This window comes from Morchella sextelata, assembly GCF_020137385.1.
Source record: "Morchella sextelata strain SCLS chromosome Unknown scls_10, whole genome shotgun sequence".
Lineage (NCBI taxonomy): Eukaryota > Fungi > Ascomycota > Pezizomycetes > Pezizales > Morchellaceae > Morchella > Morchella sextelata.
The window spans coordinates 1,487,350-1,503,525 of NW_025408625.1; the positions used below are offsets into that span (position 1 = coordinate 1,487,350).

General features: G+C 45.2%; 4 protein-coding genes across 4 annotated transcripts; all 4 read left to right on the forward strand.

Moving 5' to 3' along the window:
• Window positions 1-380: 380 nt before the first annotated feature.
• H6S33_001376 (uncharacterized protein) lies at window positions 381-1,610 on the forward strand (the record flags this gene model as incomplete). The annotated part of the gene is made up of 1 exon (XM_044832747.1): window positions 381-1,610. One exon carries the CDS (start codon window positions 381-383, stop codon window positions 1,608-1,610), a length of 1,230 nt encoding a protein of 409 aa, XP_044694343.1.
• Window positions 1,611-1,684: 74 nt separating this feature from the next.
• On the forward strand, window positions 1,685-5,167 carry H6S33_001377 (uncharacterized protein; the record flags this gene model as incomplete). Its single annotated transcript, XM_044832748.1, has 1 exon — window positions 1,685-5,167. The coding sequence occupies one exon, from the start codon at window positions 1,685-1,687 to the stop codon at window positions 5,165-5,167; it is 3,483 nt and encodes a 1,160-aa protein (XP_044694344.1).
• Window positions 5,168-8,794: 3,627 nt separating this feature from the next.
• Window positions 8,795-9,124, forward strand: H6S33_001378 (uncharacterized protein; the record flags this gene model as incomplete). The annotated part of the gene is made up of 1 exon (XM_044832749.1): window positions 8,795-9,124. One exon carries the CDS (start codon window positions 8,795-8,797, stop codon window positions 9,122-9,124), a length of 330 nt encoding a protein of 109 aa, XP_044694345.1.
• Window positions 9,125-15,121: 5,997 nt separating this feature from the next.
• On the forward strand, window positions 15,122-15,766 carry H6S33_001379 (uncharacterized protein; the record flags this gene model as incomplete). Its single annotated transcript, XM_044832750.1, has 4 exons — window positions 15,122-15,259; window positions 15,317-15,337; window positions 15,467-15,579; window positions 15,748-15,766. 4 exons carry the CDS (start codon window positions 15,122-15,124, stop codon window positions 15,764-15,766), a joined length of 291 nt encoding a protein of 96 aa, XP_044694346.1.
• Window positions 15,767-16,176: the final 410 nt, after the last annotated feature.

Below are 16,176 nucleotides of genomic sequence, written 5' to 3' on the forward strand. Positions count from 1 at the left end.
GTAATGGGGATTTCTGTTATGTTCTTTTAGTTTCTGTTACGCGGAGATATTAGTCATCATTGGACTATGGTTGGATATATAAGGGGGCGTTGTCTTGTGCTTTTATCTGTTTTCCTTCTTCTCTTTCTTCTTTACGCAACCTCTGTATTTATTCCACGAATACTATTCTTTGTCCACACTACGTCATAGGGCTCCAACCGGTTTATCATACCAGGTAGAGCCACCCCATAGTCCATAGTCAAAGTATACCTTTACGCCTACGTCCACGTCTACGTCAATACCTCAGTTGTATTCCTTGGCACCACAGTCTATTGCCTACGGTCCCCGTGATACGTAGGTTGCGTCCTCTATCGCCAACCAATACAACACCATAGTTTACAATGTCGGAACATGCACCCATTGATTATCAACAACTCAGCGATAGTCTCCAAGCCCTTTTTCAAGCGCATCCACAGGTCGATGATACTGTTGGAACTGAAGCCTATGCGCTTCTCCAACAGTGCCAACATGGTCTTGCTCAATATGCAACGGATTTACAAGAGGTAGAAGCGGAAGCCGAGAGGGCGAGAAGAAGGTTTGAACAAGATCTTGCTGCTGCCCGAGCTCAACAGGCTCCTGTTGAGGCTGTCGCCCCTGTGCAAGCACCCAACGAAGACAATGTTCCACCTGCACCCCCAGTACCACCCGTTACAGATACTACCTATCGGTCGGAGAAGCTCCCAGATCCTGAAGTATTCAAGGGGGATCGTGATCGAGAAAGACTACACCTGTTTAAGCAACAAATGAAGATTAAGTTATTGGGAAATGCCGATCGCTATCCCACACTACAGTCTAAACTATCCTATGCATTCAGCAGATTGGAAGGCGTTGCCGCTAATCAGTTTTTACAATACGTCAGTGAAGAAGGCATTGCTTTGCCCTCTATGCTACGATTTTATGAGGTTTTGGACACTGCTTTTGGGGACCCCGATCGGATGCGTACGGCTAGGAGTAATCTTAGGAACATCCGTCAACGAAATCGAACATTCGCCGATTATTTTCCTGAGTTTCAACGGTATGCTGCTGAGTCGGGTATGGATGAAGTCTCTCGGATTGAGGCTTTGATGGAAGGTATTAATGCGGAACTCGATGAATCAATGATACACCATGACACTCCCGCAACGGTAAATGCTTGTGCGACACTTTTGCAACGGTTGGATAATCGTCGCCGAGCGGCAGAAGCTAAGCGAGGAAGTAAAAAACCCTGGACCACTACTACTACTCCGGCCCCTCGTCCTTCACCAGTAAGTCCTATTTCTGCTCCCCGCGCTGCCGCCCCAGTCGCCAATGCACCTGTTACTGAAAGTCATCCCTCATCCCGCCCGGGAGGTGATGTACCAATGGATTTATCTGGAGGGCGTCGTCGCCCTTCCCCTACCGAAAGAAATGCCCGCTTAGTTGAGGGCCGATGTTTTTATTGCGGAGGTGTTGGACATATGGTTAGGGATTGCCCCCAAGCGAGGGCAACGGGAAACCAACCAAGGAGGCCTGTTATGAGAGGAGCAGCGTTGACGGTGCAAGAAAATGGCGGAAGCGATAACGAGTCGGCAAAAGATTTGTCCCTGCACTAAGTGGCTTAGCCCAGGGACCATTTAAGGATTTTTCTAGGATGTGTATTTCTGGTTTTTCGGTATCAGAGGAGGAAATGGATGGAAATCAACTTGTAGTAACTTGTTCGATTTCACAGAATAAAAATTCTTTCATACCTACCTACGCCCTTATTGATACTGGAGTATCAGGATATGCTTTTATTGATGAATCTTTTGCACGCCACAACAATCTTACAATGACCCCCCTCAAAATACCCCGCCATGTAGACGTTATAGATGGAAGGCCTATTAAGTCAGGAAAAATTACCCACATTGTCGATGTCTCGCTAGACATTCATGGTCATCGGGAAGTTGCGCCATGTTTTGTAACGAAGTTAGGACATTATCCGATTGTGATGGGGATACCTTGGATGCGACGACATGATGTTACAATTCGACCAAAAGAAAATCTACTTGTTTTTGACTCTCGAAGCTGTTGTCAATACTGTTCACTCAATGGAACTGCAGTCATTGTTCATGGTATCTCGATTCCCTTACCGGAACACCATACGGTCATTGTTTCAGCAACCGAAAAATCTACGGTCAACATTGAACAATTAGTACCGAAAGAGTTTCACCATCGTCTCCATATGTTCAAAGAATACGACGCTTCGATTCTCCCACCACATCGACCATCCCACGACATCGAGATAGTACTGGAAGAAGGTAAACGACCACCATATGGACCTATATATGGATTGTCTCAAATTGAGTTGAAAGCACTACGGGAATATCTTGATGAAAATTTACCTAAAGGATTCATTCGAGCCAGTGAATCACCAGCGGGAGCACCTATATTGTTCGTAAAGAAAAACGATGGAACTCTTCGACTTTGTGTTGACTATCGAGGCCTAAATGCGATCACAATTAAAAATCGATATCCGTTACCATTGTTAAAGGAAACCCTAGCTAAGTTGTCAAGAGCAAAATACTATACGAAATTGGATTTACGTTGGGGATATAATCAAATCAGGATAGCGGAGGGAGATGAACGGAAAACGGCATTTCGAACTCGATATGGACATTTCGAATATACAGTAATGCCATTTGGATTAGCTAATGCCCCTGCAACATTTCAACATTGGATCAATGATATTTTACGTCCCTATCTCGACCAATTTGTAACGGCATACTTAGACGATATCCTTATCTATTCCGAAACTCTACCAGAACATAAAGAACACATTCAAAAGGTTCTAAAGGTACTTGATGAGAATCATGTTCACCTTAAACCTGAAAAATGTGAATTTATGGTTCAGGAAACGAAATATCTTGGTTTAATTCTTACTCCGAATGGAAATAGAATGGACCCAAAGAAGGTTATTGATGTTTTGGAATGGACCACACCGACAAATCTTCGCGATGTTCAAGTATTTCTAGGATTTGCAAATTTCTATCGACGATTTATTTTAGGATATTCGAAAATTGTTGCTCCACTTACAGCCTTGACGAAGAAGAATGTTAAATTTGATTGGACGGATGAAAGGGAGGAAGCATTTCAAACTTTGAAAAAGATGTTTACAACGGCGCCAATCTTAGCTCATTTTAATCCGGATCGAAAAATTGTGATAGAAACCGATGCATCCGACTATGTTTCAGCAGGAATCCTATCTCAACGTGACAACGAAGGAATCCTACATCCAGTTGCTTTCTTTTCCAAGAAACATTCTCCTGCAGAATGCAACTACGAAATCTATGACAAAGAACTTTTAGCAATTATACGATGTTTCGAAGAATGGCGACATCACCTGGAAGGAGCTCAATTTCCAATTGAAGTTCTTAGCGACCATCGGAATCTTGAATATTTTATGACAACAAAATTGTTAAATCGTCGACAAGCCCGTTGGTCTGAATTCCTTTCACGCTTCGATTTCGTTATACAATTTCGACCAGGAAAACAAGGAACAAAACCAGATGCATTGACTAGGAGGTCAGGTGACCTACCTAAAGAGGGGGATGAACGGTTGACGCATCAGAGTCAAGTGATTCTGAAGCGAAAAAATTTGGATACTAAGCTAAGTTTGTTCGCGGGTTCTTTGTCAAATGAATCCGCTGAAGGAGCGTTTACTGTAGAGGAGTTATTTTCAAAAGCTTACCAAGTAGATAGTTTCCCAAATAAGATCCTCGCTATGCTCCGGAACGGCGTTCGTCACTCGAATAAGATTTCACTCGCCGAATGTACAGAAGATAACAACGGTCGGCTACTTTATCGAGACATGCTATATGTACCAGACGACGATGACCTTCGACTAAGGCTTTTAAAAGAACACCATGACAAACCATCTGCAGGACATCCGGGTAGAGCGAAGACTCTGGAGCTCCTAAGTCGAGAATATTACTGGCCACAGATGCGGAAGTTCGTCGATCAGTATATCAGGAATTGCAATGTGTGCATCCGTAGTAAGGCATCACACAATGCACCTTATGGAGTACTTCGCCCCATGCCAATCCCCGATGGGCCCTGGACAGACGTCTCGATGGATTTTGTGACTGATCTTCCTGAGAGTGATGGGTATAATGCGATTTTGGTCGTGGTAGATAGACTAACCAAAATGCGGCATTTGATACCAACGACAAAGGAGGCGGATTCACGGGAAGTAGCAAAGCTATATATTGATAACGTCTGGAAACTACATGGATTACCCGACACTATGGTATCCGATCGAGGAACACAGTTTGTTGCGGAATTTTGGAGATCTCTTTGTGATCGACTGGAAATCTCGCCAAAGTTCTCTACTGCATTCCACCCCCAAACAGATGGACAGACAGAAAGAATCAATGCCATAATGGAACAATACCTCCGAAGCTATGTTTCCTATCAACAAGACGACTGGGTCCGATGGCTACCGATGGCTGAATTTGCAACCAACAACCACGTTTCCGAAACAACAAAAGTTTCCCCCTTTTATGCTAATTCGGGAAGAAATCCTAGGATAACATTTGGGCCTTTGGAACATGGTAGAACGACGGCGGAAGATCAAGCTAATAGCATTGCGCGAGAAATGAAGGATATCATCGACTTCTTACGGAATGAGATGTTTCGGGCGCAAAGAATACAGGAAGAATCAGCCAATAGGAATCGGACCCCAGCTCCTCGATACCATTTAGGAGATAAAGTTTTCCTATCGACCCGTCATATTCTAACAAAACGACCTTCCAAGAAATTCGACTGGAAACGTATTGGACCTTATAACGTTAAGCGCATTGTCAATCCCTATGCTTACGAGTTGGAACTTCCCCGGTCAATGAAAATTCATCCAGTATTTCATGTTTCGCTATTGTCACCCGATGCGAATGATCCTTTACCGGGACAACAACAGTTGCCACCACCTCCGGTTGAAATCGAAGGAGAGGAAGAATCGGAAGTCGAGGATATCTTGGATTCGAGGAAACGAAGAGGAAGATTTGAGTATTTGGTACGATATATGGGATATGATGAAGCCTCCTGGCAACCACTATCGGACCTTGAGCATTCACATGATATCGTTAAACGATTCCATGAGCGTTATCCAGGGAAGCCTAAGCCTACCAGGAGGTAGGCCTTAGAGGGGGGCGTGGTCTGTAACGGCAGTTATGTATCTTTGACTAGTTGATAGACTGGAACGAGGAAAGCAGGTATTGTGTAGTGGTATTAGGATTTGTAATGGGGATTTCTGTTATGTTCTTTTAGTTTCTGTTACGCGGAGATATTAGTCATCATTGGACTATGGTTGGATATATAAGGGGGCGTTGTCTTGTGCTTTTATCTGTTTTCCTTCTTCTCTTTCTTCTTTACGCAACATCTGTATTTATTCCACGAATACTATTCTTTGTCCACACTACGTCATAGGGCTCCAACCGGTTTATCATACCAGGTAGAGCCACCCCATAGTCCATAGTCAAAGTATACCTTTACGCCTACGTCCACGTCTACGTCAATACCTCAGTTGTATTCCTTGGCACCACAGTCTATTGCCTACGGTCCCCGTGATAGATGCCCACCACCATCACCACCAACACCGCCTCCACCATCTCCAGCTGGCCCACCACCTTCACCATCACCACCGCCTCCTCCACCTCCTTCAGCTCCTCCCCCTGTAGCCACGAGTGTGTCAGCAGCTTTCTTAGCTGCTATCCCGGCAGGCGTCCAGATTATCCCCTGCACGAAGTTTGGGTCAGCAACCCCGACACCCAAAGGATACTTCCTAAAGTATTTGGGGTCTAAATCATCGATAGCATCCTGCTGTCTATCGCGATGCCTAACAATAGTCTGAATTGGCCTTTGATTACTAGCATCAGTTCTAGGCAAATATACCCTCAGTCCTTTTGTATTTATCCGATGCTTTCCCTCCTCATAATCCGAATCTTCTGCAGGAAGATCGATCATGCTGTAATCATCTTCCTCAATGTGAGGGAAAGTGAGGTTCAACGGGGGGGGATTCAGCGCCACCTAGATTAGCATCAGTGCCTGCTCTGTAGAGTACCGCCAATATTGCCTGAGGCCTCCCATTGCTGTTCTTCATCCAACCTGCCAGTTCTTCTGAATCAGTAATTTGTACCTCCACCGGCCGAACCGCTGCTGGAGGAATATTATCGAGTCCTCTCCAGATAGTCCTGACTGCTCTGCCAGGTGTGGTATGCTTCAGGATGAGGTTGCATAGCTCAGAGAACGTTATCTTGGTCAAAATTCCAATGAAGGAAAGCTCGTTCAGGGGATCGTTCCAGTCATAGGTAGGCGGTGGGACGATAATATAGAATGCTCCTAGAGCATCGGGGTCTACCACGGTGACCATTATGGAAGGTCGCACTAGGTCTGGGGGTAGTGCATACTCTTTGCCCTTGCGAGAGCGTCTTCCAGCTGCTTGAGCACCGCCGTCTTCATCATCATCACTATTACCAGCAACCTCTTTGAACTGACGGTACCCCTGTCCCGTTGATAACTTATCTTTCGTACCAACATACCCGATGAGCCAATGTAGAGCACTCGCCAGTGCTCTATGGGTATCGGAGTCACCCCCAGTCCAAATTGGCAGAAAACTGTTGAGGGAGGGCAAGTTCATCAAGTAAAGGCATAGGGCATTGAACGCAGCCATCACGGAGATGCTTTTATTGACCCAACCCACATTCTGTATTTCCGCCTTCAGACTGTTGTGGATGAGGGTGTACACTTTGGGTACGTTGAGTAAACCCAGAGTCATCTTTGTTTTGCTTGCTTGAGTCATCTTGAAAGGCAATCGCTGCCACGAGGGTGTCTCTTGAAGGATTGGGAATATTTCTCGAACACTCGGGGATGCCTCTGGAGCACTAATGTATGCTTCTTGAACACTCGGGGGTGTTTCAGGTATGTTTCATCTCTGGCGTACTGCCAGCGGTGAGAGGCTTTCTGCTACTAAAGGTCTGGACGCGCCTGTAACAGGAGGGACTGGCAACCGGCGGGGGTGTCGGTAATTGAATGTAGGGGTCTCCGGTGGTTGGGCCCTCTGTGAGGCACTGGCGGGTGCTTTTGGAAGAGTGTGGGATGCTTCTGGGACAGTCGAGCGGACTGCACTTGACCTGAGCCGATGTACTGTGGTCTTCGGGGCAATATTTCTTTCGGGAGCACTTATGGGTACTGCTGGGGCAGAACGAACGGGAAGTACGGTTGTCCGTACAGAAGCCTCAGGTGAAGCACTGGTGCATGCTGAGGAAGCAGTGGAGACTGCTGCTAGTGGGCCTCTTCCTGAGCCTGTTGCTGGGCCTGCTTCTGAGTCTTGATCGTTAGGCTCGGAATCAGATTGGATTGTTCCCCACTCAGGTGGAAAGAGCACTTCAATATCTGATGCAGTTATGCTTGGAGTCCGGGGTTCAGTCCAGATTGGTGGAGGTATGGGGTTTTGTTTTCGGCTATTGTTGATCGGTGTGAACCCGGATAGTACTAGTGACTGCCTCAAGGGTGTTTCTGGTATCTCATCCAAAATAGTTTTGACAGTTTTGCGAGACAGTTTGCGACCTGAGGAGCTTCGGTGTTTCTTATACTTTCGGAACGATTTGTGTTTCTTGTTTTTTCGGTAGGACCTCTTATTACTACTAGTATCGTCTTCGTCTTGTTTATGCTGGCGCTTCTTCCGACTCTTTTGAGGTTGATCGGTATTCTGTGAGCTACCGGGAGTGCTTTGAGAGGTGTTTGGAGCCTAATTTGAACGTGTGGTGAGTATGGTTCTGACATTAATTAAATTGAGGGAGATATACCATCTTACATATCATTGCAAGGTGTGATAGCTTGAAAGCTTGAAGATGGAACTTGAAGAATGCGAATTCAAGACGTAATCTTGAAACCTAGAATTGCCGAAAACTTGAAATGAGAGGTAGAGAAGAACTTGAACTTGAAGATGGTTAGGAACTTCTCACGACCTGGAAGGGGAAGAAGGGTGCTCTTATATCGAGTACGAAGAGATTTTTTCCTGAGCTTATTACGCTCCAGAGAGTACTCACGAATGCTCTAGGAGCATCCTCAGATGCTCATACCCAATGTTTGCTTCAAAATATGACGTAGATAATCCAAATGCTATAGGCGCACTCGGGAATCCTCTGACGGTACCAAGGGTGACGTCAATAATATTCTGGTGTTGGCTTGATGTTTGTCTTCTTGTTGGTGTTTGTGTTCTTGTTGGTGTTGGTGCTCTGTTCTCGAGAAAGCTGACTCTGAGAGAATGTACTATCTTTTGAGCTCGTAGTTGATATTAGTATTGAATTTGGCAATGAGAACCCTCTCCCGATCTGAAGAGCATTCGCGAGTACTCTTTGAGCACTCGCGAATCCTCAGAGGGATAGAATTTAGCATCACTGTCCACCTGGTTGTAGTGGTTGGTGTTTCTTCCTGCTGGTGTTTGTGTCTGTATTAGGTTAGAGATGTATGATGTCAAACTCGTATTGAAAGTCCGCCTTGCTGACAGGGGTGCAGGTGCCAGTGAGAGCCCCATTGGGTGACAAACCCAATCGTTTAAGCACTCTGCAGGGAAGAGCCTGATTAGATGACAAATCAAATCGTTCGAGTACTCTGCACCACCTGCAGGAAGGAGCCTCCTCGACCTCAGCAGAAACCAAATTTTAGAGTACTTTGCCAGCATCATGACATTTCGATGAAATCATCTTGCCCATTTTGCAGCAAGAGGTATAGCTCCTCCGCGAACTTTGATAGACATCTTTGAATGATTCATCCATTCGAAGCAGATGAATGGCTGGGAAATCAATTTTTACTCCTGGAGCGCGACCAACTTGAAGAGACACCAGATAACATTGATGACAGCCCAAAAATCATTCCTGACTGCTATTCAGATACCCATTATGGTTCGGACTCGGATAGTTTGGATCAAGACCCTGGTAATAGTTCAGATCTAGAATCCAAATCATATTTTATGATGGAAGAGGTGGATGGAGATGCAAATAGGCATAAGGCAGCGACAACAATTTATGAAGGTTCTGGGGAGCATCTCTACCACTCAGAAGACAACGACGAATGCTCACAGAACCTTCTCTGATCCCCTGGCATCCATTCCGCTCAGTATATGAGTTTAGAATAGCACGTTATTTCATACACTCGAAAGCCTCACAGGGAAACATCGATAGCTTCTTTCTATATACTCCCGTAAATAGTGGCGAGTACTTCTACAGGACTGGGCGAGGTTTTATCAAGAGGTTGGAGGAAATGAACGATCTATTAGGCAAAGCGAGCTGACATCATTCGGAGGTGGATATTGGGGGGGAGAAAATATCTTACTATTACCGGGATCCAATTGTAATTATGCGATATCTTCTGGGCCAATGAGCCTTTCGGGAATCATTGATGTATTTGCCAGTGGTAGAGCAAAATGAGTCTGGCGAGTGAATGTATAGAGAAATGCATACGGGAGATTGCTGGTGGGAAATACAGGTCTGTACTAAGCCTCGCACTAGCCAGTGCTCTAGTGACAGTCGCTAATGCTTTCTGGACAGAATACTTTACCGGCGGGGTCGACTGCGGTACTAATTATATGTGCGTTGGATGGCACACATTTGACAAATTTCAGTGGAGACAAGAAAGGCTGACCAATCTATCCTACCATCGGGAACATCAAGTCGTCAGTTTGGATTAAGCCCACTGGGCATTCGTTTATTCTCCTATGACTGCTGCCATTTCCACCTAAGCTCGGGAAGAATTCACTCTCTAATTCCGCTTTACGACGTGAGAGTCAAATGGCGCTGCATCGCACCTGAGGGAGATCTTCGAAAGCATTTTGGAGTACTCTCAGGAAGGCGAGCTAATCGCATGCATCGACGGGTACGAACATCTATGCTTTCCGGTGTTGTCGGATTGGATCGCTGTTCACCTGAACATTCAAACTTACAAAGTATTAGTACTAGCACTTGTCCAAGATGCGAGGTGGAATTCCACCATCTTCATAGCACTCGTCAGAGCCCTATGCACAATCACGAGGATTACCGGAAGTGGGTAAAGCTATTCGGAGAGAACCCAGGAAACCTTGGACTGGTAGAATACCTTGTTGCGAGATTCGTGAAAACATTCTTCAATGCTTTCTGGGGTATGCTGAGGGTGAATCCATATGATTTCAACAAACCGGACATTCTACACAATATCTATCTAGGGATGTTAAAGCATATGATGGAATGAGTGCAGGGTTTCTTGAAGAAGCATCATTGATTGGAGGAATTTGACAAGGCTTGGACCTCGATTGGGTCTTATCCTAAACTGGCAGTACCGAACAAGGCATATCGTGCTACAACCCAATGGCAAGGGAAGGAGATGCGAAATCTGGGGCGGGTTATTCTTGGAGCAATCGCGGCTGCTCTGAGAAACTTTCATAGATCGATTAGTGAATACACTGGGCTACAAGGAGTTGGATTAGTCAGAAAGGTTCTATTGAGTTCTACCGGGTTCTGTTGGTTGTTAATATATGAGCCATTTTGAATTTATCATCGCTGGGATTTCCTTAGGTATATTAGGGGGGTTCATTCTCATTTCTTGTTCTTTTCCTTTTCTTTCTTTCTTTATGCAACGTCTTCTGTATCTATGCTGTCTATTATTATACAATATTATTCTCCTATTCATTACTCAAGAAGACCACCGCTTCGCTGCTCCCTTGTCCTGTTGACCCTTACCGACGCTAAAATCCCTCAGGACCCCTATTGCGAGTTCCCACACTAATCTCTACTACACCCTTCGTACCTTGCGGAATACTTGCTACTCACCCCCTTGAGAGAAACCTGGGCGTGGCTGTCAGGTGTGATTTTGCAAAAGCATTGAAATATAAAGGAAGCTTAATAGACTTCCACTAATAGCGCAGTATGGGAGTCATATGATGAGCACATTGAATTATATGGAGAGCTATCTGGAGGATTTCCATAAACACAAGGATATCTTTTTAGAATTCCGGATATAAAAGAGAATATTAAAGGATGCGAGAGATCGGACAAAAGCATTCAGCCTGAGTGGTGCAGGATCCCAGAGCACTGAGCGATGCTTAAAGGAGATCCGTGAGATCCGGGAAAGGTCTCACTTCAAATTCATCAAATTGCAAGTGTTAACGCACTATCGGGAACATACCCAGCGCTTTGGGAGCATTCCTCAGTACTCCACCGACATCAGCGAGCTCGCCTATATACGTCAGGTAAAAGAGGCATACAGAGCATCGAACAAGGTCGATGCTGCGACGCAGATACTGGACTATAGGGGGCGCCAATTGGCGTTAGAGATTCAGATTCTGAATCTGAAAGACATCGTTGGGGATTCTGAGAGTACTGACGACATTCTTTGGAGCCATCGAGATAACCTAAAGGAGTTACTTGAGATTTTCAAAATCGAAGATCGTAGAAAAACGCCAAATGAATGACCGATAGTAGAAGGCCGACTGCCTCTAAAGCATTTTTACAACCCCTCCGCGAAATCGGAAAGACTTTTCAATATTGCAGATGCACTGCAAATAAGCCATATCATGTTGTACCGCCCGATAGAAGAGTATGTAGGGGATGTGGGATGCTCTCAAAACTCACCGGGAGCTCTGAAAGTGTTTTAGAGTGCCGGGTAGAGATGTTTATATGTTTGCAGGTTCCAATACCAATCTTCCAAAGACCTGAGGTGTACGAGGTACACAACATTAGGTGTACTGGAAACGCGTCTTTTAGGAAGGGGAAAATGAGAAAGAATTGAGCATAGGTGTCTGTAGCGTTCTTAGAGCAGTGGGGAGTGTTTCGTGGACATTTACCAGTACGTGTGGAGGCTTCGTTCAAGGTGCGGTACAGTACAGGGTGAGCCCATAGGCCATGTATAGTAGAGCTGCTCGAAGCAAAGGATCGTGGTATTGCTGATAGTTCATATGGGCTGCTGAGGGTCTGTAGGAGGAGGAGGAAGAGGATGTGGGTCATGAATATTCGGAATACATTGGGAATGGCCTATTTGTTTGAAGTGGAGGCTGGCAATTGGTTGGAAAATACTAGGATATACTTGCGTATGTGGAATGAATTTAGTTGAATGCTGTGAGAGCAGTCATGAGTGCTCTAATCTGAATGCTGCCAAGGTAGTCGTAATTGCTCTATAGTGAATGCTGTGAGGGCATTCGTGAGGCTCTAGGAAAGTTAGCCACAATTGGACCCTCTAATTCAAAATTCATGTTATTCTGCTAAGCATTCGGATTGGAAGAAGGAGGTGAAGTTTCAGCCGCTCAGTATCTGAGTCTGACTATCCAGCAAGCCCGCTCCAGGAGGGCCCGGTAGGCAGGCATTGGTCTTCCGACCAGTAAAGTCATCCTGCACCTTTTTCCAGTCCATGTTTGCTGTTTATGCATGGACATTGAGCTTTTCAGATGAGCCGTACCATGGCCTCAACCTCAAGGCTAGTATGCCTTTCACGAATCGATAGATACATACACGTTCGTCAAAGGTTTAGTAGTCATCACCGGTATACACAACAGTGCTCGTATCAGTATCCCATGAATGACCATACAGCGGCATGAAGGGTACCCATGTGAGATATCATTTGAGGGACTGGTCGTGCCTGCCTAGCCTTTGACGAAAGCATATCAATTCAAAAGGGTCTAAGTGAGGGGTTGCCTCATCTTGGGTAGTATTACTACGGATGTTTTGGTAGCTCTATGAGCATTGGTGGGTGCTCTGAATACATGTACTGGAGAATTCATGGTGCTGCCAGATATGAGTCAATTCGTTTGATGGAGCCTGATGATGGGAGCATTTTGAAATACTCTCTGGACGTGGGTAATATCCCCTGTCGGAGCTTGGCAAAGAGCACATTAGCAAGTGGTCTCCCGACGCGAGTAGCACCCACCCTGATGGAACCTGGCAGTGAGAGCATTGTCGAGCGCTCTCTAGATGCAGGTAGTATCCCCTGGCAGAGCCTGGCGGAGCTTGGCGAAGAGAGCATTAACGAATGTTCTCTGAACGTGAGGAATATCTCCTGCAAAACAAGGCGAAGAAGGAATTGCCCAATAATCTCCGATGTGAGTCAATTCATTTGGTGGAGACGGGCAAAGAGAGCATTGGCGTGTGCTTTCCGGATGTGGGTAATATTCACTGATGGAGCAGAGAGAGCGTTAGCGAGTGCCCTCTGGAGGTGAGCTATGTTCTTTGAAGGAGCTTGGTGAAGGGAGCATTGGCGGATGCTCTCTGGATGCAGATGATTTCCTCAATCGGTATTTGGTGAAGAGGGCGTTAGCGAGTGCTCTCCAGGTGTGAAAGGTAGAGCCTGGTGGCGCCTGGTGAATAGGGCATTGGCGAGTGCTCTCGGGACATAAAGGGTATATCCTGGGGGCACCTGACGAAAAGGGCATTGGCGAATTCTCTCCAGGCGTGAAGTGTATAGCCTGGTGGTGCCTGTCGGAAAGGGCATTGGAGAGTGCTCTTCTGACGTGAGCAGTATCTCCTGGCTCTGCCTGATGGGAGTGCTATCCTCTGGCGGCATCGGATGCATCAGACGCTCGGGGTGCAAGCTTCATGCCAGGATGTAGGCTCTGCACCCTGGGGAATAGTGAAGCTTGCTGATGGAAATGGTTTCTAATTTATACAGCTTCAAGGCTAGGCATCTATTTCTTTGCAAGTACTATACGTATTTACTCGCTATCAACTATAAGAACCTGAAAATGCAGCGTGATCGGGCCGGAATTGTGACAGGGAAGCATCCAGGGTAGCGAATATCAAAATGGAACGTCAGGCCATGGCCGGACAGAGTTCGTGATCGTTTGTGAGTGGAGTTTGACATTCATAGTTCTAAATACAAAATAACTATCCTACCATTGCTGACTATCCTACCATTTCGTTTGCCCACCATTATTAGCAATTACCTCTTCAATCCTATCTGGCATAGTATCTATATATCCTAAAATTTCATCCTTCGTTATCCTATACTATTCCTCCAAAACCATCTGTTTCATCCCTTCTGCACTAGTAGGTCTAAATTTGTTCTCAATACGGCCCTTCAGAAGTCCCCATACATTCTCAATAGGGTTCAGATCTGGTGAGCATATAGGCTATTCTAGAGATGGCATATTGTATCACTGCCTTTCCAGCTGTGTAGACCGAGCCCTGTGTGCAGGTGCACCATCCTCCATTACCTACAATCTCGAACCTAGATATAATTAGTGATCTGGTAGGAAAAAAAAAGAAAAAAAAAAAAAATACAAACCTAAATCAACACTATTGTGGTACCAGGAGGGGTGAAGACTAGGCTGTAAAATATAACGGATATATGTTGATGCACTGATGCTTCCCCAGTTGGCACGATCCCAGAAAATCAATTCTGATTTCCTACCATCCACGATTGCCCTCCAAATCATAACTAAATTGACTTGTTTAAATTTGGGAACAAGACAATCTTCATGAAATAGTTCTTCCTTTCCGATCTTTCTGGTAACGTAGGTCTTGCCTTTAGCCCCAACTGTAAGAAACACATAACATTCATCTGTCCAAATAACTTTCCTCCAATCACGCGCTGTCCAATGCCGATGTGCTAGTGTGAAGGCCAGTCTTTTCTCTTTGTGTATAGCTATCAGAAAAACCTTTCTTCTAGCTACTTGTCGAGCATAGCATTCTTTGCGAAATGCTTTACAGAGGACTCGATCATTGGCTGTGGTACCGCATTCTTTTGCAATTTGCGAGAAGGGCTTGCGACGTTGGATAGCGTTGAGAGTTGTTTGTTCTACTAGGAGTTGACGGGAAGGCGAGTCAAGATTAGGAGGTTGGCCTTTTTTCTTCTTGAGTGTAACAGGGCCTTGGCAAATATTCCAAACGGTGCCAACAGACAAACCTTGGTTACTGGCAATTTTTGCGATTGTCCATTTTGCATTGAACTGAAGAGCATGTATATATGCTCTTTGTTTATAAGAAACCTCGTGGGTTTTTACTGGCATTTGAACAGAGAAATCCCAATGGAAGAAATAGAATAATGGATTTGGATTTGAAGGATGAGAGCTCTACATCAGTCATGATCTCTTTTATTTTCTACAACCTCTCATTTTCGTTTGCTCGCTACAATGCCTGCTCTCTACAACATTCCATCGCCGTTTGCTCTCATTTCTAGTACGTTCCATTTTGATACCCGAATCCTCAGGCTTGTCACCACCCTGGGCAATTCCCTGTCACAACCTGGCACGATCACGCTGCATTTTCAGGTTCTTATGGTTGATAACGAGTACAGAACTACATTTTTGCTAATGTCATTCGTACAGTCAGAACCCCAAATTCTACTTGTATGAGGACGGCACCAATCAGGTTACTGGAATTTGAGGGCCTGGTTACAGATTTAATCTTTTGGGAAGATTCACAGTATTCCAAGGCGTGGTTAGCACAGTCGGTTCTGACGGAGTATAGGTAGTCAGTTCCGACTGCCACCATATGTCGGTTCCGACTGTTATGAATCATCGGTTCAGAGGATCGATGCAAACTTGAAGGTGGTTTGTTGGATCGTTGAGAGTATTTTGGAGAAGTATAGGTATAGATCTATTATACTGGGGGGTGTATGGGAACATATTCTGGCTCCAAAATGTATCAGGGCATTACCGGATCCATCCTCAGCGTCGACACAGAATGCTGCAGTATTTGTATTGAGAAGATAGGTTTGGTGTTCATCTACTTTTACTGACTCACCTAGGTGCACCAGTTATCAGTGCGGCTTCTAGCTATAGGACGGCTGTCACTAATCAAAAACCTCTCTCTCTCTCGAAGCTTTGAAAACATATTTGACGTTTATCAAGACTATGCTTTATATTGGTGGGCGGGGTTCTATTTTGCTCTCTTTCTTTTTCTTTTTTTTTCTTTTTTTTCTTTCTTTTTTTGCGAAGTTCAGCTATAGGCGCTACATGTAGCTACAAGTAGGACCGGAGGCCCATCCAAAATCTATTTCGAAATCTCTATGCTTAGGAAACACTCTAGATTTTTGTTTTATGCTGACTTCAAGTGCATGACAAATAACATGAAGTTGCAATATCCCAAACTGACGTTCTTTCCTCTGCGACTCTCATGGCAACATGGATCAATATTATTTCACTTTAAAGCCTGGCTAAGGAGGACCCCAAACTTTTCAGTCCAA